This window comes from Xenopus laevis, chromosome 4S, assembly GCF_017654675.1.
Source record: "Xenopus laevis strain J_2021 chromosome 4S, Xenopus_laevis_v10.1, whole genome shotgun sequence".
NCBI classification, from domain to species: Eukaryota; Metazoa; Chordata; class Amphibia; order Anura; family Pipidae; genus Xenopus; species Xenopus laevis.
Genome location: NC_054378.1, coordinates 11,059,425 through 11,085,625, shown reverse-complemented (window position 1 = coordinate 11,085,625; position 26,201 = coordinate 11,059,425). Strand labels below are relative to the sequence as shown.

Here is a 26,201-nt window from a genome sequence, read left to right as displayed (position 1 = left end):
AAAATTAAGATTTAAGTTGGGCACATATGCTAATGTCATATTATATTGGGGGGTCTGTGCAGACCAGTTAACAGATGACCATACCCAGACATAACAGGTCCTTGTAGGGATTGTCAATGCAGGTCAATCAATAGCCAAGTTCTAAACAGATTTTGGTCCAGTAGCCATCGTTTTGACTCCATGCAAAGACAAATAAGCTACCAACTCAGTTAAGAGTGGCCTACTTAGGGAAATATACTGTAGGCCACACATTAATTAATGCTGGCAATAAGGAAAACAACTGATACAATAAGATGACATAAAGCAATATCCTCACCTGGAAGGAACCTGCATGGTCTTCTTCCTTCTCTCCCTCTTTGCCTTCTTTCAGTGCAATGAGTGTGAATCCTCTGAAGTAGGCTGGGCTAGCAGCTAGGAGAGTTACTGTAAATGAAATGAAACATTTTAGCACATAGAAAAAAATAATACACACAGAATGTAAACTTTCATATGATTCCATTTCCAGTGGATTTTTATTCACAAGTTTTCAACATTTTTCCTCAAATACATGTATTTCTGTACATGTGTAATATATACTTTAAAGGAGAACCAAACCCTTGCTAATAAAAACCCCTACCCTACATAGACCCCCCTCCCTGCCCCCCCAGCCTAAGTGGTACCTTTGGTAAATGCACCTAACTTTTTACTTACCCCTCTGTGCAGATTCAAGGCATTGGAGTTCACGGGCGCCATCTTCTTCTCTTCCGTAATCTTCAGGAATAGAGCAGTGCGTTTGCAAATGCGCCGAAAGTCACAGAAATTGCCGAAGCGCCAGAAGAAGACCTGGAAATTACCGAAGAGAAGAAGATGGTGCCCGTGAACTCAGATGCCCTGAATCGGCACTGAGGGGTAAGTAAAGAGTTTGGGGCATTTACCAAAGGTAACACCTGGGCTGGGGGAGCAGGGAGGGGGGTCTATGTTGGGTAGGGGGATAGGGGTCTTTATTAGCAAGGGTTTGATTCTCCTTTAAGCCTTGTAGTGCCACTTCCCATGGATCTTACCACTAAATGTTGGCAGTAAGCATGTGTTGTGGTATAGATCGGAAATCCCCAACCAGTGGCTCACAAGCAACATGTTGCTCACCAAACCCCTTGGATATTTCACCCAATGACCCCAAAACAGGTGCTTATTTTTAATTCCTGACTTCGAATCAAGTTTTGGTTGTTTAAAACCAGTTGTACTGCTAAACAGAGCCTCCTGTACACCTGTCAGCCCACACAGAGTCTACAAAATAGCCAATCACAGCAACCCCGGGACTTTCTTTTCATGCTGGTGTTGCACCCCAACTCTTTCTACATTTGAATGTGGCTCACAGGTAAAAAAAGGTTTGAGACCCCTGGCATAGATGAAATAGAAACCTGGAAACTGTAAAATCTATAGAACCGTTTTTATGCCGGAGCACAAGATTGTATGTCAGGCAAACATTAACAGGGTTAAAGTTAATCACATACAAGGTAATTCCAAAATGTAATTTTTATTCTAGGTTTTGGAGATACTGTGAAGGGGAACTGCTCCTTTTCACTTTCCCATTCACCCATTTGCCATTAACTTAAATATCCAGGAGCCTCTAAAAAGATGTTTTGTAGTGATGGGCGAATTTGCGCCGTTTCGCTTTGCCGAAAAATTCACGAATTTCGCGAAACGGCGAAAAATTTGCAAAACGGCGCCGGCGTCTCGTTTTTGACGCCGGCGTCCGTTTTTCGAAAAATCTTCGCGGGCGTTTTGCGAATTTATTCGCTCGGCGCGAATCGCGCAAATTCGCCGCGAATTCGCGCCTGCCGAATAAATTCGCCCATCACTAATGTTTTGTTCTGTTTTTTTTAATCTTAAATTCAAGACATAATTCTACATTTTACATCATGGAATTTAAATTACTTAAGACTATTCTGATAGGCCATTGAGGTCTCTGTCCACTCTTACTGGGGTTGGCGATTCTTCTTCCTCAACTAGATAAGCACATTGCTTTATATTAAAATGTTTCTCTTTGAATTCATGCTCAGATCATTCTACTGTAATATAGGAACGGAGGGAGACAACAAGGAAAGCGCCTTTATTAGAATATTTAAACCTTTTGAGAAAGATATGCCCTTATGTCACTTTCTTTGTCCTGGAAATAAAGAGTTCCCTAGAAAATTTCCTTTTGTGGCCTTGAATTTATTTGAAAAGATTTTTATCCGTTCATGTGTTCCTGTTCTAAACAATAGAAATAAAATAAAAATCTAATTTTGTAAGCCCCTCTTTAAACCTGAAGTACCTGAAGTCCTTGAACCCTTATTTATTTTTCTGCTCCATCTAAACTCTATTATGTCTATTTCTATACCGTTGTAGCATTTGATATGAAACGGCAACATTTTATTAGCTTTTGCAGCTGCTACCTGACATTAAGTCTCGCTCTTTTGTGTGTTCTCTACAACCCACCCAGATCTCTTCCAATTAAATATCTGCCAAAGGTTTTCCAGTGTATTCACATCTTTTGATAAACAAAACACCTGCTCCACGACAAGTATTAATTCACATAAAACCCTATAGACCTCAGTGGCTCCATATGTTAGCCTAGTGTTACTGTAGTTTTTTCAACCACAAAACAGATTCAGGTGCAGAAAGGGAATGGGTTTCCACCAAAGGATAATCAAGGTAATTTAGTTATGGATGGCATAATAAACATTTTTTGTTAGCGGCCCCACTGCACTCACAATTTGCCTATTGATCTTTTTATTTAGGCATGGACTAGCACAGGTAACAATTTAATGTTTTCGGTGGACATTCACCCTATATCAGGAATCAGATGGATCTCCTTTATCTGGAATAGGGATGTAGCGAACGTCGGAAAAAAAGTTCGCGAACATATTCGCGAACTTGCGCAAAAATGCGAGCGGTTCGCGAACGGTTCGCGAACCCCATAGACTTCAATGGGAAGGCGAACTTTAACATCTAGAAAAGACATTTCTGGCCAGAAAAATGATTTTAAAGTTGTTTAAAGGGTGCAACGACCTGGACAGTGGCATGCCAGAGGGGGATCAAGGGCAAAAATGTATCTGTGTGTGCTTGGAAGAGATAGTGTAGGGGGAGAGCTGTTAGTGATTTCAGGGACAGATGATAGTAAGTTTGCTGGCTAGTAATCTGCTTGATACTGCTCTGTATTGGAGGGACAGAAGTCTGCAGGGATTTGAGGGACATTTTAGCTTAGGTAGCTTTGCTGGCTAGTAATCTACTGTTCTCTTTAAACAACTGCCATACGTTGACCTTGTAGGCATTGTTTGCCCAGTTTTTTTGGACGCAGCCACTGAAGCACAGTTGCCAGAAAAAATATGCCATATAAATGCTGAAAATAGTAATTTTTCGCCATACGTTGACCTTGTAGACATTGTTTGCCCAGTTTTTTTGGACGCAGCCACTGAAGCACAGTTGCCAGAAAAAATATGCCATATAAATGCTGAAAATAGTCATTTTTTGCCATACGTTGACCTTGTAGGCATTGTTTGCCCAGTTTTTTTGGTCGCAGCCACTGAAGCACAGTTGCCAGAAAAAATATGCCATATAAATGCTGAAAATAGTCATTTTTTGCCATATACGTTGAGTCAACGTATGGCAAAAAATGACTATTTTCAGCATTTATATGGCATATTTTTTCTGGCCTCTGTGCTTCAGTGGCTGCGGCCAAAAAAACTGGGCAAACAATGCCTACAAGGTCAACGTATAGACTACTACAGCGGTGGATACGGATTACGTAAAATATATGAATGCTGCTTGAAAAAAAGTAACTCAAGTGGTTTTTCTAGAGACGATAATATTATCAATATTTAGACAAAATGTGAACAAGCTCACACAGCTAGATGGCGGTTTGAAGAAAACACTGTGCAAATACTGCCCACAAGATCAACGTATACACTACTACAGCGGTGGATACGGATTACGTAAAATATATGAATGCTGCTTGAAAAAAGTCACTCCGGTGTTTTTTCTGGAGACGGTAATATTATGGATATTTAGACAGAATGTGAACAAGGTCACACAGCTAGATGGCAGTTGGTTGAATAACACACTGGGCAAAAAATGCCTACAGGGCAAATAATGCCTAAAAGGTCAACTTATACACTACTACAGCGATGGATACGGATTACGTAAAATATATTATGGCTGCTTGAAAAAAGTCACTCCGGTGTTTTTTCTGGAGACGGTAATATTATGGATATTTAGACAGAATGTGAACAAGGTCACACAGCTAGATGGCAGTTGGTTGAATAACACACTGGGCAAAAAATGCCTACAGGGCAAATAATGCCTAAAAGGTCAACTTATACACTACTACAGCGGTAGTAAAATAAAAAAAAGTAAAATAAAAAAAATGAATATTAAAAAAAAATTAAAGTTGGTGCTGCTGAACTACTAGGAGCAGCAGATTAGCACACCAGTCCCACTCCCCAACACTGCTAGACTAATAGCACTGGGCTCTTATAGTAGTAGTAGTAGTAGTAGTAAAACAACAAAAAAATAAATAAAAGCAGTCCTTACAAGGACTACTGTTATTGCAGCAGTCAGCAGATGAGATCAGAAGCAGGACAGCTGCCCACTGCAGCTACATACAGAGCACTGCAGTAGAAGGTAGATTACTAGCCAGCAAAGCTACCTAAGCTTAAATGTCCCTCAAACCCCTGCAGACTTCTGTCCCTCCAATAACAGAGCAGTATCAAAACGATTACTAGCCAGCAAACTTTCAACTGTCCCTGAAATCACTAACAGGCAGCAGCTCTCTCCCTACACTATCTCTTCAGCACACACAGGCAGAGTGAAAAAACGCTGCAGGGCTTCGGTTTTTATAGGGAAGGGGAGTGGTCCAGGGGAGAGCTTCCTGATTGGCTGCCATGTACCTGCTGGTCTGGGGTGAGAGGGCAAAAAAAAGCGCCAACAATGGCGAACCCAAAATGGCGAACGCCGCGCGACGTTCGCGAACTTCCGGCGAGCGCGAACACCCGATGTTCGCGCGAACAAGTTCGCCGGCGAACAGTTCGCGACATCTCTAATCTGGAATCAGGTAGGTTCCCCCATCCCTTATTTTTTCCAATCAAGTGGCTCAATGAATTGTGTATGCAGCTCCTAATCGATTAATTAAAATCTCGTGGCGATACACATGCTGGCTCTCCAGGGAGCAGTGGAACACTCGAGAATTTAAAAATGGAGTTCACCATTAGTAATTATTACTGGATTCACTGAAGAGTTTCTTTTATTAGCCTGACCTAGCAATTCTGTACTCGCTGCAATTTACCCAGTTATCATTTAATGTTTAATTTAATTCCCCTTAATCCAATTTTTTCTACAATACTCTGAAGAGCGTAATTTCCTTGTACCAAATGCCTACTTAATTCCTCATCGAAATGCATGAGATTATTTTGTCATAGCCTATTTCTGTTCTAACATACTCTACACTATATATATATATATATATATATATATATATATATATATATATATATATATATATATATATATATATATATATATATATATATATATATATATATATATAGACACAGGGACAGTACCACCTTCCATTAGCTGCCCCTGTGCATAGAAAACCAGTGCAAAAAGACCAGGGGTCTTTGCACCAAAAAAGAAATATATTGTGTTGCATGTAAAACCAATGTTTTGATGGGGACCGAAATAATATATTGCTTTTTTAATGCAAAAAGACCCCTGGTGCTGGTGTTTTCTTGTACCCGCCCCACTTTTGAATGATGGTTTCAAGCCAGCTTTATGCCACTTGGCTTCTGGTTTAAGGATAACAGATATATCATGGCTGGTTTGAGGGTATTGGTCCTGGGCCCAAAGAGTGGGAGAGGGGCCCTCTGGAGTATAAAACATGTATAAGAACAGTGTCGGACTGGCCTACCGGGATACTAGGAAAACTCCCGATGGGCCCAGGTGTCAGTGGGCCTCTTGCTTCTAATCATTTGGCCTTTTTCTTGGTCATTCCCTATTTCTTTATGGGAACAAAGAGGCTTGATAATGGAAGAATAGAGAATAGTATGTTGAGAAAAGAGACTAGGAGAATAAAGAGGTTGAGTGAGGAGAGGAGGCCCTCAGCCTAAGGTCTTCTGGTGGGTCCCTGACATCCCAGTCTGGCACTGTATAAGAACATATTAAATTGTGCACAAAAAGCTGTCAGAGAGAAGCTGAACATTGTAGGTCAACAATAGCTGAAGACTTTGAAGTTAGAACTCCCAAGTGTATGTAGGTCCCATTGCCCATCACATGGGGCCCTTGCGTTCCTATATTTTCCTTCTTTTCCAGCCTTTAAGTTTTAGAAATGGAAAAACATTTTTCATCAGCAAAAATGCTTCTCTATCTTCATTGTGACTTTATTTATTACTTTCCATTTTAATTGTAATCCGTAGATAATTCTTATTGAAAACTAAACAGCAATCTCTTTCTTATTCATTTTGTAAATGGAATAAGACAGCTGAATACATTCACTTTCTCTCTGTTCTCCTTAATTACTTGCTTATCTGCATCTTGTTTTGCAAACTTGAATGCCATTTTTAAATGCTATCTGTCCCCTCTGATTGAAGTCAACTAAATTCTTGGGTTTCTATCCTCTTTACCCAGTCAACATTTTTATTTAGGTAAAGAAGGTTTGATTTGTTTCTTTTGCACTTGTTACTCAAGGGTATCTAGATACAAGAGTACGACAACCTTTTATATAGCACATTCTTCTGCAAGAAACAAGCATCAAAGGATCACAAAGGATTAATATGGTGCAACAAAGGAATATATATATATATATATATATATATATATATATATATATATATATAACAAGGGAAAGTTGTGCTCACCACTATTTTTTAAAACCATTAGGCGGGGTGTCTAATAAAAGGGCAGCCAAGTTTGGGAGTTTTACTTTGAAAGCAGCAAGTAATTTGCAGGTAAAACTTAGTCCCTTTGTAAAATGTATAATTAAGCAATTGAATTCTTAATGAATCAGATGAAAATCAAGCATAGGACTGGCCAGATATGGGATGACTTTGACGTAGTTGTTCAGCTTAAATATATTGCAATATATGGACAAACAATCCCTGTGTTGTTTAAAGGGTAAGGCATTTTTTAGTAGCAGTATGCACAAAATGTCTCTGTCTTAAATATATTGATAATGGGTTGAGTGCAGAGGACCTCTTGTAGTTGACTATATATATATATATATATATATATATATATATATATATATATATATATATATATATATATATATATATATATATATATATATATATATATATATATATATATATATATATATATATATATATGTATATATATATACACACCAAAAATACTGCAGATTCCCTCCAGTTCAAACCAAATGTGACAATCTGGCTATTTGAGGCTCTGGGCATTATTGGTTTCTTTGTGAGTATCTAAACAAACTTCATTGTGTTGCATGTGGTCAAATAATTTTGACGGGAGCGACAATTTTGACATGATCGACAATTTTTATATGCGTGACTATTTGGTCCAAATGCATTAAAGTCAATGGGTGGCCAAATAATTCTGACACGCAACAATTTTTATGCGTGACAATTTTTTACGACGCACCGTATTTTCCGATGCTGAAATGTCGCCGCAGTTTTGCAAATTAATTTGCTCGCAGCGAAACGTGGAAATTTGCAGCGAATGTGTGCCTGCCAGATTTATTCGCCCATTACTACTTATGATGAAGAGAGCTAAGCATCACTAAAGCTCATACACCGGCCAATCTGACCAGCAGTGGATCCTCTTCACTTCCTCATCTGCTGAAGGGCCCATTGACTAACCATCATAGTGTATCAGCACTCGATGAGAATTTTAAACCTGCCTCATCCCCAAACTTAGCAATATCCATAGTACATGGATATCAGTTGTGATTGGCAGGCCATTATACACATACATCCAGATTAATCCTGATTTGGCCACCAGGTGATGAGTCACTTATGGAAGATCCGATCTTTTGGCTCACAGGCAAACAATTAGATTATAAGAGGGACCTTTGGTGACATGCAAGAGTTTTTTAAGAGTTATCTTGCCAATCTCCAGCTACATTTTGCTTTGGAAGCCTATTTTTATGGCCCTATTTACAGGCCAATACTGTGTTGACCAGAGCATTAGAACCTCTAAAGCAGAGAATCCCACACTTTGGGTCTATTTATTAAACCTCAAATTTTTCTAGACTTTTTTGAAATTTTTTATACTCCGAAGCTGCAAAAAGTCTGAATCCAAAAATACTCCAGCTAAAACGCCCCATAAAACTGAATAATTGAGGCTCCCCTTGGGACTAGTGCCATTTGTAAGTGCACAGATATTGGAGCAAATTCACTAACCTGCGGAAATTCGCCAGCGACGTTTTCCCTCACATCGCCACACCTTGCCGGGCGAAAATTCACCAGGACAGAGCTTATTTACTAAAATGCAAAGATGCGTCCAGGGCGCATAACGATGGCGAAGTTTAGCTAGCGTTAATTCGACAAGCAAAGTGAAGTTGCACTATCATTGGCTAATTTACATACGGCGGGAAGTTAAATTTCAATGGACGTATATGTTACAGCAAATACATTACATTACACAAGCCCAGGGAACCTTAATAAAATAAAGTTGTTATATTGCCCTACACATGTGCCCATACGTATAGTTAATGTGCCATATGTTAGGAATTGTAAGGGGGAAGCCGGGTACCCTAAAAAAAAATTACGCTCTTTTGCAGCCTATCACCCTGAAAAACTGAAAAGTCGCCAGCGTTTTTTGGGACTTAGAAAAATGTTCAAATTTTTTTTGAGGAATTCCTATCTACTCTATTGCACGTCGTCTGGTCTGAAGTGGCGAAGGCAAGTCTGGCGCAAGAGTGAGCTCAGTAAAATCCGCATCTTAGTGAATTTGCATAGTTACATCCATTCGCCAGAGTGAAAATTCGCCTGCTGCTAGAGTGCGAAGTAGCGCTAGAGTCTATCTCCTTCGCTAGCGAATTTTCACCAGCGTTAGTCACTTCGCCCTTTAGTAAATTTGCCCCATTGTCTCACAGGCCCACCTTGTCCCAGTGGCAGGAACAAGTTATTTCTGCACTAAAATCAAAACATAATACTCTACTGTCCAAGCCCCTTGGCCTCAAATTCACTGGTCTACCCTATAGCAGTTGTGGTTGTTCGGTTCTGATGGAACCCAGTCTACAACATTATTTGTGGCTGAAGTCTTTACACTTCCAATGGTTCCAAAATTACTACTGTATAGAACTAAGCACACAGTGAGGGAGGGATGCGGAAGAAACATAGGCATCTAACTTACCCCCCTCTACCTGTCCCTTAAGGTAAGCTTTATTAAGAATCACAAGTTAAGGAGCACTTGTAAGCCATATTGGGATCCCATTCTTACCTATAGCAAGCTGTAAGGACAGGGCTGCACCCACCAAATTTCTTATTCAGCCCAAGGTGCAAAGTACAGCCAGGCCCTCACCAAAATATCTCTGAACGCACCCCTTGGTGCTCTTGCACTTTGCTCCTGGATCTAATTAAATGATTTAAAAATGTGCATCTGGACTAGGCAGGACCCTAGACAAATACAAGATTTGAACACCCTTTCTCCTCAATCCATTAAAAAAACACACACAGCAACTCACCCATTCTTATTGGTAGAGTCCTCACCTTTCCAACATCCCTTGGTTGTGTATCTACAGTATGTACCAACTGTCCCTAATATTCAGGAACAAATCTTTTTTATTAAACTGAGTGGGTTACCAGTCAGATTTTGGTCTGTCCTCCCTGCCAAGAACTTCATATTTCAGCTGATAGTTGTGAATTGATGGACATTAGTGAATTAAGAACATTTGTTGGTGTATACATTGTAAGGTATCAAAGAACTGAAACATATTTCACCATTAATGGCCCTTTAAATGGAAATTCTAGCTGAAGCTTTAGTACTGTGTCTGTTTTCCATTGAATTGTTTTGTTACATGGACCCCAGAGTTCTCTTTTGCTTTGATAGTGACAAATCTGTCTCAGCTGGAGCTGGTTTGGAGAGGCTCAGCGTGCCGTAGTGTGTGGGATGTGCAGGTTATTATTTTTGGACGGCTGTGCAGTTGCTGTATTTTAGAATATTAGTTGTATCAGCTTTCCAAAGCTGAATCACTTGTAACAACAGAGAGGTTCCCCACCCTGTTTTATGGAAGTGTTCTACTAAATGCTTCTCCTGCGGAAGCCCGTGAAATCTTACACACTTTGTTCTTTACAATTATTTTTGTGGGAGATTAAAACAAAGTGAATGAAAAGAAGAAACCAGTTCACTTGGTAATCTTTACAACTCGATGGCACATTTGTTGAACAGACAGCAATATGGGCCACTGTGCTACACAGCTGAAGACGCACGGCACATGACATATACCATACCAGGCCATGGGGTTTTTATGAACTACCAATAAATTGTTCATGCCAACTATTAAAATAAAATCAGCCTTTGGTTGAATTTTCAAAGAGGATTTGAATTATTTAGGCTGTAACCTACTGAAAATTGTGCTGGTTTGCAAAATAATATTGGACATCAGCAAGTTAAACTTCTAAGCTATCTAAGCAACTTTGCGAAGTAACAAATTCATGGAATCATTACACATATAGATTGAGGGTCAAGGTCTTCCTTCTGACTTGCAAAAGACTTCAAACTTTATGGTCTAAAGATACCCATAGGTAGTCAGATATTGGCTGATGGTACTATATGAAACCTGATCACATTCATGCACTGTTCAGACTGGGCACAAAACCTTGTTAGTTGAAGACTAGACTGAGTATGTTGTTCAAAGCTTCCCATGTTGCATTTGTCCAGTGTTGGAATTAACCTCCAAGGGCCTACTGGAGAATGGATCATCTATCTGTGGTGAATGGGTCCAGTGTTGGATTAGTCCTTGCAGGGCCTACTGGAGAACCTATCATCTATCTATCTGTGATGCATGGGTCTAGCATTGGACTGGACCTCATAGTGCCTACTGGAGAACCTACCATCTATCTATCTGTTATACATGGGTCCAGTGTTGGACTGGATCTCCAAGGGCCTACTAGACATATTCATCTATTTATCCATGATGAATGAGTCCAGTTTTGGACTGGATCTCCAAGGGCCTCCTAGAGAACCTATCATCTATTTATGCATGGTGCAATTGTCCAGTGTTGGACTGGCCCTCCTAGGACCTCCTAGAGAACCTATCATCTATTTATCCATGGTGCATGGGTTCAGTGTTGGACTGGGCCTCATATGGCCTATTGGAGAACCTATAATCCAGAGTTCCCTGTAGGTAGCGCTAAATGTTATAGGTATTGTATAAACTGATGATGGATTGGAAACATGATGATGGACTGGGGGGTTCTTGATGATGGCTTGGACACAGCATAAGTTCTTTATACATGGGTTCTCTAAATAATCCTATTGTCAGTTCAGAATGATCATTTGACCCTCCACTTCTTGAGTGACAATAGTTACCTCTGATGGTGGCCAAAAGACTGTAAGGGGCCGATTCACTAAGGGTCGAATATCGAGGGTTAATTAACCCTCGATATTCGACTAGGAATTGAAATCCTTCAACTTCGAATATCGAAGTCGAAGGATTTAGCGCAGATAGTTCGATCAAACGATCGAAGGATTATTCCTTCGATCGAACGATTAAATCCTTCGAATCGAACGATTCGAAGGATTTAAATCCAACGATCGAAGGAATATCCTTCGATCAAAAAAAGTTAGCCAAGCCTATGGGGACCTTCCCCATAGGCTAACATTGACTTCGGTAGCTTTTAGATGGCGAACTAGGGGGTCGAAATATTTTTTAAAGAGACAGTACTTCGACTATCGAATGGTCGAATAGTCGAACGATTTTTACTTCGAATCCTTCGATTCAAAGTCGTAGTCGTAGTCGAAGGTCGAAATAGCCCATTCGATGGTCGAAGTAGCCCAAAAAAACTTTGAAATTCGAAGTTTTTTAACTTCGAATCCTTCACTCGAAGTTAGTGAATCGGCCCCTAACAGTGTAGAGGTCTGTTCTTCAATGTACTTGTTTTCAGTTTTGCTTTATGGTGAGGTTGGTACAGCAGACCCTCTCGACAGTGCTGCGCAACTATCACTGCTGTCAAGGTCTTAGTCTCATCTGTGTGGAAGATGTATAGCCAGTACTGGTGTGTGAGTGTATTGGAGTGATATAAAGAACAAGCTGTGCACTAAATTTGCTACTCAAAAATAATGTTTTTCTAATGTCTATGTAGTTAGCTTGTAAAATCCCTCTTCCCCCTTGCTCCTTAGAACACCAGCTACATTGATTAAGAATGCATTGTTATGTTATTACTGATATTACATGGAAGAATCACAATAATAAACTGTTGAGGGCTGATTCCAGTAAACATTCTAAATCAATAAAAGAAAATGTCCATGGTCCGTGCTCTAGGAAATAACCTATTTCAAAGGAGAAAAAAAAAAGGATGGCAACAGCAGTAAAGCAGAAGGCATGTGTTTCGTTAAGCCTACATGCATGCCTAACCAAATTAGCAAGAAGTAGAATAAGAAATGATCAATAATTTTAAAAGCTAATAAAGCATTGATCCCAAATCCATTTAGAGTCCCAAAGAAACAACTAAAACTGTTGATGTCTTAGTCCACTAGCCACACCAGTAGTAATTTTGGTAAAAAAATGGGTGCTACAAAGGCTCAGGGTGTGAAAAATGGAATAGGCAGATAGGCCCAACCAAGCTGAGGTTTTGTATCAATGGGATCTCTCTAAACCAAATATCTGATCGACTAATCGAGTTATTGGACTATGAAGGAAAAAAGAGGGTCAATTTCTTATGCTCTTCTTCCAATGCAATTATGTTTTGAAAAGCAAACAAGGTACACTGGGTTTGGAACCAGGCCTGGATATGTGGCGAGGCAACATAGGCCCGGGCCTAGGGCGGCAAAAAAATAGGGGCGGCATGCCACCTAGCCGCATTATGGGGACGTGTGCGTCCCCATTCAATTACACTAGGGCGTCTGTGCTTTTTCACAGGCGCGCCTGGAATGAGAAGTGTAGGCGGGCGCTAGGACCGCGTGGCCGCCTCATCGGACCGCGTGGCCTAGGAGCGGCAGCTGAAGAAATCCGGCACTGATTGGAACTTTGTCAGCCTTTGTGACTTTTCATCATTTTGAATTCGTCAGCTTTTGTCTGGATCTGCTTGAGTTGTATGGTCGAGATTCAGCCACAATCTCCTTTTAATGTCTCATTAAAAAGAATTTGCGCCGTTTGAATTCACGAAACGGCGCCGGCATCTCGTTTTTGACACTGGCGTCCATTTTTTGAAAGCCGGCCTGCGAAAATGCGCAGACACCCAAAAAACGGACGTCGTCGTCCATTTTTGTTTAACGCCGGTGAATTTTCGCCAGCCAATTTTTGCGCCCGTTTCTCAAATTTATTCGCCGTCAGCGAATCGCGCAAATGCGCCGTGAATTTGCGCCTGCCGAATAAATTCTCCCATCACTAATCATTATGCCAAAACTATACTAGGTTGCCACCAATGTGAACTTTACATGCAGAAACTGCTCAACAAGGAGAACCTATTCATAGTTCTGTATTACCTACTAGGTGCACAAACGCAGGATCCTTGAAGCAGCCAGCACTTACAGGAGTCAATGGCAATCTATGGGGTGGCAAGCTTACCTTGCTCCTTAAATAACAGACACGTGGCTATATAAGCAGGTATTCAAGCCATGCCCTGCATCACCTAGCACAATACTCAATAGCATGTCACACTTGTTGATTATTACAATGTCCAGGCATATTGGGGCAGGTGGCAGTTTGTTAGGTATATCTAAGTGACCAATTCCCTGAGCTTCACTAAAATGTCACCTTCTCTTTAAAAAGGCTGGTACTAGGGGCAGGCAGAAGAGGTACATGCCTTTGGTGCAACAGTGGGGTATGCTAAGACCAAATACCTCTGCCATCTCTTCTAACACCGGGATCAGGATTAAAAAGCAGGGAGCTGGTATGGTGGCACATATAGGTGGCTGAAGATGAAGAAAGACTAATGGAGGAGTTAGTGAGTGGGGGGAGGGGACAATGAGGCAGGCTTGCCTTGAGCGCCATTGTGTGGTTGCCCGGCTCTGTGGCTACAGTGTCCTTTCCCTCACAGTGAAATGCCACCATATTTCCCCACTTCCTAGTAGGGGCATGTGCACAATACAGTAAGCTCAGAGGGCAGCTCTGTAATGTTCATGCACCTGTCTATGGGTGGTTCAGAAAGGATTCCTGGGAACATGGGAAATATGTCAATGCTCTGGAGGAAAGTTGAAGGGGTAATTCACCTTTAAATAAACTTGTAATATGATGTAGACATTGATATTCTGAGATTATTTGCAACTGGTCTTCATTTATTATTATTATTATTATTATTTTGGTATTTTAGCAGCTATCTGGTTGTTAGGATCGTATATGCCCTAGGAACCAGGCAGTTGTTTGAATGAGAGATGGGAATAGGAATAGTGGAGGGCCTACATAGGCAAGTAAGTAATATAAGGTATGCATATAAGGTAACAATAAAATTGTAGCCTCACGGAACAATCGTTTTTGGCTGCTGGGGTCAGAGGCAGCTGGCAAGAGGCAGAAGAGAAATGCAAATAATATAAAAACTATAACAAAAAATAAATAATGACAACCAATTGCAAAGTTTCTAGGAATAGGGTATTCTATAATATATTAAAAGTTAACTCAAAGGTAAACTATCTCTTTTAACGATTCAACCCCAAGGTTTCACTATCTTTCTTTCCTTTTAAGGGTTTAAGTAGCATTTATTCTAGAAGTTCCAAGCTCCTCAAAACCAGTGTCGGACTGGCCCACCGGGATACCAGGAAAACTCCTGGTGGGCCCAAGTGTTAGTGGGCCCTCTTGTTTCTAAACATTTGGCCTATTACGTGGTCATTCCCTATTTCTTTATGGGGAAAATGCTTAATATTGGGAGAATATTGTAAATATATATAAAAGACTATGAGAATAAAGAGGTTGAGTGAGTAGAGGAGGAATAATAGTTTGGAAAGGTCCACTGTCTAAGGTTTTCTGGTGGGCTCAAGGTTGTAGGTATTCTGGTTGGCCCAAGGTCTAAGGCTTTGTGGTGGGCCCCTGGCATCCCAGTCCGACACTACTCAAAACTGAAAGTGTGAGGGAGATCTAATATATATATATATCACAGGCTGGCTCTAGAGGTGCTAATGCTGAAAATTGAAATCTTGCTCCTGGCCTCTGCTAGACATTATCATCTGCTTTATGATTTTCCGTTCAACAAATATATTGGTGAAATTCATCAAAACTGTTTTGTGCCACCGGAGAGGAAAGGCCAACAGCTGTTTCCATCCCACTGTTTTAAGTTTCTCCATGGACCACACTGGACAGAAGAAGTTATCTTTTTTTTTTTTTAATCAAATTGAAAGTGCCATCCTATATCTTATCTCTCTCTCTTGCATTAAAGGCTGGAGGTTGAGTATCAGAGTCCCAAGGCTGGTAGATGAATCCACTGACAGCCCTGGGTGCTTCTCCAATTAATTTCTTCCTTGTCGTATACCTTCAGGTATTTAGCAGACTGAGGCCAATGTTTAACTCTTTAAATGAGATGGGGAGTATTCTCTTGGCACCAACTGCTGTTGGCTTCTCATAAATTCTTTAAACATTAACAAGTGATAAAACCTTGGGGAGCGTGCAGTTCAGATTTATCTCAAAGCCATAAAGAATTCAGGAGAAAAATAATTGAGATTTATTGAGTATTAATTATGACTTAAATCAATCGTGTACATCATTAAAAATAAATAAGGATCCTTGTTTATTTATGAGTCACACGTATTGTCTCGTTGAGCAGTTACATAATGACATTGTGATGTTTAGAAGAGCACTTAACCCCCAAAAGCATTCTGGAACTTACATGGTGAAAGAAATCAAACAAAGTATTTTGGAATTTCAAGTCATTAAAGGGATACTGTCATGGGAAAAATTTTTTTTCAAAATGAATCAGTTAATAGTGCTGCTCCAGCAGAATTCTGCACTGAAATCCATTTCTCAAAAGAGCAAACAGATTTTTTTATATTCAATTTTGAAATCTGACGTGGGGCTAGACATATTGTCAATTTCCCGGCTGCCCCAAATCATGTGACTTGTGCTCTGATAAACTTCAATAACTCTTTAATGCTGTACTGCAAGTTGGAGTGATATCACCTCCATGCCTCCCCCCCCAGCAGCCAAACAAAAGAACAATGGGAAGGTAACCAGATAGCAGCTCCCTAACACAAGATAACAACTGCCTGGTAGATCTAAGAACAACACTCAATAGTAAAAACCCAGGTCCCACTGAGACACATTCAGTTACATTGAGAAGGAAAAAAAGCAGCCTGCCAGAAAGCATTTCTCTCCTAAAGTGCAGGCACAAGTCACATGACCAGGGGCAGCTGGGAAATTGACAAAATGTCTAGCCCCATGTCAGATTTCAAAATTGAATATAAAAAAATCTGTTTGCTCTTTTGAGAAATGGATTTCAGTGCAGAATTCTGCTGGAGTAGCACTATTAACTGATGCGTTTTGAAAAAAACATGTTTTCCGATGACAGTATCCCTTTAAAATAAGACTTTTTTATCTGTAAAGCAGGATAAGGCTTCATGGACATAAGAGCGCCTTTTTTATATACATTTCTCAGATGTTTATTTTAGAAAAGATCTAAGCAGATGTTAAGTCCAGAGATCGCTCCACCCAGCAGAAATAAGATTTCTTGAAATAACCTTCTCTTGACCGTACAAGGTCTCTATATGGTTGAGGAATTTAGAGGTTACTGCAAAACCAACAATGTAACTACTCCAGCCTTTCTCTGTGTAAGTGACATCTCCCAGCCTGACAAGTGAATTTCCCAGTTTCCTTCCAAGGCTACACATGTGTCTGTCAAGGCACTAAGACTAAAAGAATCTAGGGGAAAGGGAAAAGGCAAGTGAATGTAAGTGTTGGGGTTTTATATGAAGATATAAAGTAAGAACAATTGAAAGATATGGGTCTCAGATAGTGATGGGCAAATTTCTTCCGTTTCGTTGAAAAATTTGCGAATTTCCCGCTAAATTCACAATACGGTGAAAAATTTGCAAAACTCGAAAATTGATACCTGCTTCAATTTTGTTGTTGGCCTTAAAGTCAATGGGCATCTGAATAGTGTTGATTCACAACGGTTTTGACGAGAGCAACTTTTCTGACGCGCAGCCAAAATTTTTTGACTGGCGGTGAAATGCGGGAATTTGCACCTGGTGAATTTCTCCCATTTCGCTTTGCTGAAAAATGTGTAACTTTCCTGCAAAATTCCCGTAACAGCAAAAATGTGAAAAACTCGAATTGTGACGCCCGCGTCAGTTTTGATGAATGTTGACACCAGCATTAAAGTCAATGGGCGTCCGAATAGTATTGACGTGTGTGGTTTTGATGCGAGCGACTTTTCTGATACCATCGAATTTTCACGGGAGTTTTGTGAATTTATTCGCCCATCACTACCCATCACTAGTCTCAGATCATGGATAAAAGTTGCCAAACCTACAGTCAAGTCATTTCAGGTTTGAAGAGCACATCGAGTCGCCCACCCATTTATTCATCTGCAAACATTTTCCTCATTTACACACACTCACACTCCTCATTTACAGGAGCCGTCACAGTTTGATGCTAAAGATTCCTGTGCTGGTGTGGGATGATGGGTATTTAAAAGATAAGTACTATAATATCTCTAGTTTTTAGGGATCAATGAGCTCTCAAAGAGGGTTGAAGACCACAGTTGCACCAATTGTAGAGCCACCCGTGGGGTCCCGGGTAATTATTACATGTGTGAAACCACTGAATATCGCCTCCTATAGGCTAGGCAGATCTCATATTCTACAGTGGGCCTCTGATAGGGTAATACTTCAATCAGCAGGTGGGTTGCATCTCAGAACTTACTCAGGTCAGATCAGAGCCCATTAAGTGTGGTATAGGGAAATAAGGAACATATTAAGTCAAAATCCCCCTTTCTATAGTAGCAACACATTCTGCTGAGAGTAGGGATGCACCAAATCCACTATTTTGGATTTGGCTGAACCCCCGAATCCTTCGCGAAAGATTTGGCTGAATACCAAATCCTAATTTGCATATGCAAATTAGGGATGGGAAGGGAAAAACATTTTTTACTTCCTTGTTTTGTGACAAAAAGTTGCGCAATTTCCCTCCCTGCACCTAATTTGCATATGCAAATTAGGATTCGGTTTGCCCAGGCAGAAGGATTCGACCAAATCCGAATCCTGGATTCGGTGCATCCCTAGCTGAGACATCACTGGTAAAATGTAATTATCCTCATTAGTTCCACACCCAGTGAAAAGTACAGTCCTATGTCCTTAGCAGAGGTTTACACTCACTATAGTCACATTGAAGGTAAGTCAGAAGGTATGTACCTTACCAATATGCTTTTTGGAATGGGGTGAAAGAGCACTCTGAGGAACCCACATCAACAATGGAAGACCATATCGACTCCATGCATGTAGCAATCTGGCTGGAACTTATCCCAAGAGGGTTGGGAGGAAGCAGTGATAACCCCAGTGCCACCATTATGGCACAAGTTTTTGCACATTGCATTGTTGTGTGAGTGACTGATACTTTTCTACATGCAGCAGGTGTACCCAACAGAGCACCACTTACTGAATGAATTAGAGCAAGTTCTAGCTATATGTATTGTACTAATGCTGCTTATAAGCTCCAACAACTAATTCAGTATCTGGATCACCTCCTTCATTTGGCTTTGGAGGTTATTGAGAAAACTCAGTCTACAGATGCAAACTGTAGCAGATACGAACACGTTTCCTACACGTATAACTTGTCCTCCAATAGCATCCTCTGCCTGGACTTGTCAGAATGGAAATATATAGTTTGCTCAGAAGAAGCAGTTAGCTTGCACTTATCATCCAAATCTGACCTGCACATCGCCAAGCTTTCCCTTCCCAAATGAATCATTTTTTTCCTTGGCGGTTGGCTTTGAATACATCTTGTTAATTTCTAAATGATTGAATAAGTATATTTAACCCGATTTGGTCTATATTGTCTCTGCCTTGAATCAACTATGTTGTATAAATGTCTACAGCTACCAAGAAATGTATATTAAACATATATATATGTAATAACCATGTGTAACTGGACTGACACCACCTTCTGCAGAACATCTTTGAAACCAGAGTTTCTCAGATTGCCTTTTCTTTTGCACAAGCTAAGTAGTTTCTTTTAGTCAAGAGATTCTGCAACAGCTGGAAGCCTATTAGCAAACATGGGCTGCAGAACCTTATTGAGACTAGATCTCTCAACTGTACATTTTTTGCACATGAGCTTAGAAGTATCTCTTAGGCAAGAGATTCTGCAGCAGCTGGAACCTTAATAGCAAACAAAAACTCAATCTATCAGTTCTCCTTTTCTTAGACAAGAAGTTCTGCAGCAGCTGGAAGCTTATCAGTAAAATAAAACAGGATCTTTCAACTCTCCTTTTCTTGCACATGAGCTTAAAGTATCCCTTAGTCAAGAGGTTCTGCGGCAGCTGGAAGCTTATTAGCAAAATAAGACTGGATCTTTCAACTCTTCTTTTCTTGCACGTGAGTTTAAAAGTATCCCTTAGCCAAGAGGTTCTGCAGCAGCTGGAAGCTTATTAGCAAAATAAAACAGGATCTTTCAACTCTCCTTTTCCTGCACATGAGCATAAAGTTTCCCTTAGTCAAGAGGTTCTGCAGCAGCTGTAAGCTTATTAGCAAAATAAAACGGCATCTTTCAACTTAGTCAAGAGGTTCTGCAGCAGCTGGAAGCTTATTAGCAAAATAAAACTGGATCTTTCAACTCTTCTTTTCTTGCACATGAACATAAAAGTATCCCTGAGTCAAGAGGTTCTGCAGCAGCTGGAAGCTTATTAGCAAAATAAAACTGGATCTTTCAACTTAGTCAAGAGGTTCTGCAGCAACTGGATTGATTAATCAATTAGCAAACACGATGCAGAACCTTTTTGAAAACCTGATCTCTCAGCTCTCCTTTTCTTGAACATGAGTTTAGCTGCATCTCTTAGGCAAGAGGTTCTGCAGCAGCTCGAAGCTTATTAGCTAGCAAGTGCTGCAGAATGTCTTTAAAAACCCATATCTCTCAGCTCTCCTTTTCTTGAACATGAGCTTAGCAGCATCTCTTAGGAAAGAGGTTCTGCAGCAGCTAGAAGCTCATTAGTAAGCATGTGCTGCGGAACCTCTTTAAAGTCAGATTGCTCCATTCTCCTTTTCTTGCAGCTTAAAAGTATCCCTTACTCAAGAGGTTCTGCTGCAGTTGGTAGCTTATTACTATTAACACAATTAAACTGGATCTTCTGACTCTTCTTTTATGCACATGAGCTTAAAAGTATCCCTTGGTCAAGAGGTTCTGCAGCAGCTGGAAGCTTATTAACACATCCCTGGTCTCCCAAGGTTCCTCTAAACCACACTTACGCTTTAAGATTGGCTACAGAAAATTTAATGATTTTAAAAAAATTTGCAGATGACAAACTCAAGTCGTCACTCTACCTCCCCGTATCACTCACCTCTGTAAGTGTTTCCTGGTTTGTAGAAGTCCGGATCCCCTTCCACTCTCAGGCTAAATTCATGATAACCTTCTTTCCTTGTGCCTCCTTGCGCTCTCAGAATCCGGCTACAATATCCCTCTGATTTTATAGCTTTTTCTACTGTTTCGTCCAGAAAGCCAAGCACCATTAAAGCGTAAGTCGTTGCCACAAACTGCCAGAACAGAGGCTGGAAAATCAGTCCCATTTCCAATTAAGAAAAAGGATTTTCAAACATAAATATATATATATAATAAAATGGAAAAGGAATATCCAGTGGGAAGCAGCTGCTGGGAATGCAGGGAAGAAAGAAAGAGAAGGTCTGATCCTGGGCAGATCCTGAAGTGAAGTGCTGTTTTCTTTCCCAGCCTGTGATTAGCAGCTCTGTAATGTTTACTTTCCCCAGTTCAATTCACAGGGTTTGGTGAAATAGCAGAGCACTGGGGAGGACTCTGCTGTCTCCCTGACATCCAACAAAGCTCTGGGCTGACAGACTAGGAATTAATCATGCGCATTCCTCCCTCAGTCTATAGTTGCTGCACATATGTACAGTTAGGAAACATTCCCCTCTGGCTGATACTGACACTTTCATACTCGGCAGTTTTAACCAGCGGAATATTATTATCTCTAGGCATTCAGGGCAATGGATGTGACTAAATTCACACGAACGTAAGCTGAGTGAGCGAATGGGATGTTAACTATTTAGGATGATTTCAATGGTTGTGAGGGTGGCTTAGAGATGTGCCTTATTCACCAGGGCATAATGATGTAACAGGGCACAGACACTGCTACCTATGACATCAACATGCTGCAAGGTGGATTAGAAATTAGCGTATACATGCTGCACACTGTTTTCTTAGCTGTCAAGGGGAACCCATATATATATATATATATATATATATATACTAATTTTTTCCAGTGCTCCCCATGCGATAAAAAAGTCTTTGAATCTTATAAGACCTGTGAGTGCTGATCTTTCTGAAAGAAACGAGTATATATATATATATTTGATACTGCAACCAAGCATATTTAACCATCATTGACGAGAGTGCCGGTTTCAAAATGGACAATATATATATATTAATGGTGAGATAGCATCCATAGAGTCCATTTTAAACATATATTACAGTAGAACCCCCATTTTACATCCCCTGATTTTAAGTTTCCCCTCATTTTACATTGTTGTTTTGTGGCCCTACCTATATATTCTGCATCATACATTTCCCTGATTTTACATTTTCTTGGGGCTTTCCATTATCTGAATCTTCATACCTTTTGTAAACATTAAATAAACCCAATAGGCTACTGTGTATACTGTGCTTGAATGGCTGCCCCCATGGCTACACAGCAGCTTGTTTATATAAACTATAGTAGTACTTATCTGTTATCTACTGTGTATCCTGTGCTTGAATGGCTGCCCCCATGGCTACACAGCAGCTTGTTTATATAAACTATAGTAGTACTTATCTGTTATCTACTGTGTATCCTGTGCTTGAATGGCTGCCCCCATGGCTACACAGCAGCTTGTTTATATAAACTATAGTAGTACTTATCTGTTATCTACTGTGTATCCTGTGCTTGAATGGCTGCCCCCATGGCTACACAGCAGCTTGTTTATATAAACTATAGTAGTACTTATCTGTTATCTACTGTGTATCCTGTGCTTGAATGACTGTCCCCATGGCTACACAGCAGCTTGTTTATATAAACTATAGTAGAACTTATCTGTTATCTACTGTGTATCCTGTACTTGAATGGCTGCCCCCATGGCTACACAGCAGCTTGTTTATATAAACTATAGTTTTATTTCTAAAGCAAACACCCCAGTTTTACCAGTGCAGGCCAACAGTAAACTATATTGTCATTCCTTTGAAACACTTTTATTTTTTGGTGTTACTGTTCCTTTCGTGTTTTTTGTTTTGTTTTTTTTTATAGAAAGTATGAAGATCCAAATAAGAAAAGAAACACCTTATACAAAAAACCTGGTCTTAAGTATTCTGGATAATCGATTGCACACACAACAACACATATCATATATATCCATATATATATATATATATATATATATATATATATATATATCATAGATCCAAGATCCATAGTTATACCATAAATGATATCCTTATAAACAGTGCTTAGTGATGTCATCAGATTTAATCAGTGGTTAGTGATGTGTGTTTTATATAAAGAATAATACTCCTATTGCAGAATATAAGATATTACATGGACTTGGACCTCGGAGGTCCATGACCAGGGTCGGACTGGGCCAGGGGAATACCGGGAAAAAACCCGGTGGGCCCTGGCTGCCGGCCCAGATCCCCTCCTCTGATCTGTCGGGCACCCAAAAATACAATTTGCGCATGCGTGCGGGGGACGGAGTTTGCACCTGCACAGAGGGGCCCCAGAGGTTTGGAACCGGTGGGCCCCCATATGCCCAGTCTGACCCTGTCCATGATCCATATTAAAGGACTATAGGGCTGTGCCAGACATCACACTTTGTCACCTGTAGGAAATCTAGGACAAAGCACCTGAAAATACTTGCACCTTATTAAAACCAAGGCATTCAAAACAGCAATCAAGGGAAATTGCACAAAATTACCATCTGTCATTGCCCTTATATGGTCATAGAAATCTAAGATGAGTTTTAATATCTTTATATTTTGTAATAGGTATTCTATTTATATATCACAATGGAGCCCTCTGTATTTCTATTTTTTTTTTTCATTTAAAAAAAAATCACAAATCTCCAAATCAAGCTGATTATTTGTTTTTCTGTTGCCATGATAATTTTCATCCTTAGTAAAAGGAATAATTGAAAATGGTGCCAAATATGTTTTTAATATATTAGCGACACAATTTTGACCTTTAAAACACATTACTTCTATCCATGGCGTAAAGCAGCTGTTATTCATTCACTTTGTCTTTTGCACCCTTACCCATGTGGATATGTCTCTTTAAGAGTGTTATCTACTGTATGTCTCTTTAAGAATGTGGGAACAGATGAGATAGTCATTACACAGACAATCTAGTCGATCGATCAGTAGATAGCACGCTAAGACATTAAGAAAAAGAGAAAAGCAGAACAGGAAATGTATATTTTTACCATCTGTTCAGGACTTAAAGGGGGACGCAAACCCAAAAATCTTTTCTTGTAGAGTCAATGAAAATCTCATTCTGAGCAGCTTTCCAATACACATTCATTAAAAATTTCCCATGGTTTTAAGGTGATTTGTAAATGTAATTACTATTAACATCAGTATCTGTCTGTCCCTTTCTGCTCTCCGTGTGAGACTTGATACAATGTAACAGAAGGCAGTTCTCCTCCAGCTGCTTTTGCAACATTGTTTCGGGAGCGACTCGCACAGACAATTAAACAGCCAGACAGATCCTGCTTTCAATAGCAATTACATTTACAAATAACTTTCAAACCATTGGCGTTTTTTAATGAATGTCTATTGGAAAGTTTCCTGCAATGACGGTTTCTCTCATTACGCACAATAAAAAGTTTGGGTTGCAGTTTCCCTTTAAGTCACTTTATTCTAAAAGGCATAAATATACTGCTTTGGGACTTACATTTGTTTCTGGTACTCAGATTAAGGAATTAGCATATCAGTCTAAATTACCCAACCTCAGGCAAAGCAATTCATGTATAAACAAAACAAAATCCATACTGACTTGGCCATTTCCCAGCACACTTAGAGATCACGAATACATGAAGGAAATTTCGTAGGTGGCTTTATTATTGTTGTGCCTGTTATTCAAGTGTGGGGCTCTGTATTAAACACAGAGAATTAAACTAGATCTAGTCCCTGCCATAAAAGTATTTGTTATCGGATACATTTGGGTACAATTCATCTTTGTTCTGAGCTTTGTATGTAGAGAGATTCTTGCCGCTATTCCCTTGCGAGGCTTTAGACATAAACGCTTGAGTTCCTCGGAGTTCTGTGCCTTGGATCTGTATACGCCAAAGATTAATTTAAAAGTTAATTGATTCTCTACTTCCTCTTAACCGTTTCCTGACAGCCCGTTCTCAAGCTGAAAGCCTGATGAATGGAGGAGACGCTCTTACAATGAATAAATTCACTTTCACCAGGGGGTGTTGGAAACAGAGTAGGCTTTATAAACAATTGTGTTTGTGCCATTTGTTCTGGCCATTAATGTGTGTGTTCACCATGATTTATCGGCACAGGGAACAGACATAGTGAAGAACATAAGCGGACGTAGCGAATGTGACCACTTCACATGATATTGGTGTTAAAAATGCTCTGCGAATTCGCAGAGAATTTGCACGATTTGCCACTAGGCAATTAAATGGGCGAAAATTCACTGGCGAAATTTCGCCGGTGTAAAAAAATGGACACCAGCGTAAAAAAAATGGTGCAGTTACGCGCAAATTCACGCAAATTCGCCCATCACTATCTGTAGCCCATATATAATCATGTTCTGAGCATGTAATAACCTGCAGATGGCATGGATGAAGAGTGTTTTTTCTAATGCAACAACTGGCTTTGCTTTGGGGGAGGTGGATAATATAGAGGATTATGCTCGATGTGCTGTACATTGAAAATGAGATGTTACCAAGGAATTGCACAAAGGCTGACATAAAGGACAAGGCAGCCCCCTGTATTTTGAAATCTCCCATTGGTTAACCTAAAAAAACTAGACACATAAATTAGGCGCTAAATTGCATCCAATGGCATGCACTACCCACAATCAGGTGCATCGAATTTTTGAGGACACAAGGGTGCTGCAAATATGGGGGAAATGCTGCATTGTGGGTTAAAAACTCTACAATTCCAAACTCATAAATCATCATCATCATCATTTATTTATATAGCGCCAACAATATACGCAATGCTTTAAATGACCCCTTGAGTCTACAAAAGGGGCTTTAGACTTCAGCAGAAGTTTTTGCTACTAGAAATATCGACTACATTCCGAACAGAGAGTTGAAAGGGGATTTAATCCCATCAGCCTGGTATGGTGCAGCACTGACCCCCAACAGTAGTTTAATATCCCAAACAGAGGACCCATTGTTGGCTGCTCCTTTGTCCAACCTCAAATCTTAGGAGGTTTCCCCTGTTTTTAAGGGGTATGTAATTATCCTTTTGGCAGTAACGTGTTTAGAATACAATGCTTGATTATCACAGCCTTTCTTGCTGAATTAAACAATTTGGAGGATCTGGCTAATGTCAGGGAGGTTGGCACAATTAAAATCACATTTGCCTGCCGGCCTTCATAATTAGTTGGTAGAAAGCCCTGGTTCATTGAGATTAGCAAGTGCAGCTTTGCACTGTCACTTGTCTTTCTGAATGGCTGTTAATTCTAAAGGCCTACTTGAGTTCTTCTGTGGTGCTTCAGAGTTGGCATTTATTCATGGTGAGGTAACATAGTAACATAGTAACATAGTAAGTTAGGTTGAAAAAAGGCACACGCCCATCAAGTTCAACCTTTTAACTATTTTAACCTGCCTAACTGCTAGTTGATCCAGGTGCTGGAACATAGAATGTTGTGCAGTGCCTAGTGTGCAGAAGGAGTCCATCAAGAAAATGA

The 26,201-nt window shown here is 40.0% G+C and overlaps 1 protein-coding gene across 1 annotated transcript in view; it reads right to left on the bottom strand.

Annotated features, from left to right (window-relative positions):
- The window catches only part of spon1.S (spondin 1, extracellular matrix protein S homeolog), a 175,761-nt gene extending 154,535 nt beyond the window's left edge, over positions 1-21,226 (bottom strand). The window contains exons 1-2 of the mRNA XM_018260154.2: positions 20,631-21,226; positions 317-423 (exon numbers count right to left, since the gene is read on the bottom strand). Of these exons, the coding sequence (XP_018115643.1) occupies positions 317-423; positions 20,631-20,856 (333 nt within the window). The 5' untranslated portion in view covers positions 20,857-21,226. The remainder of the gene's footprint in view (positions 1-316; positions 424-20,630) is intronic.
- Positions 21,227-26,201: the final 4,975 nt, after the last annotated feature.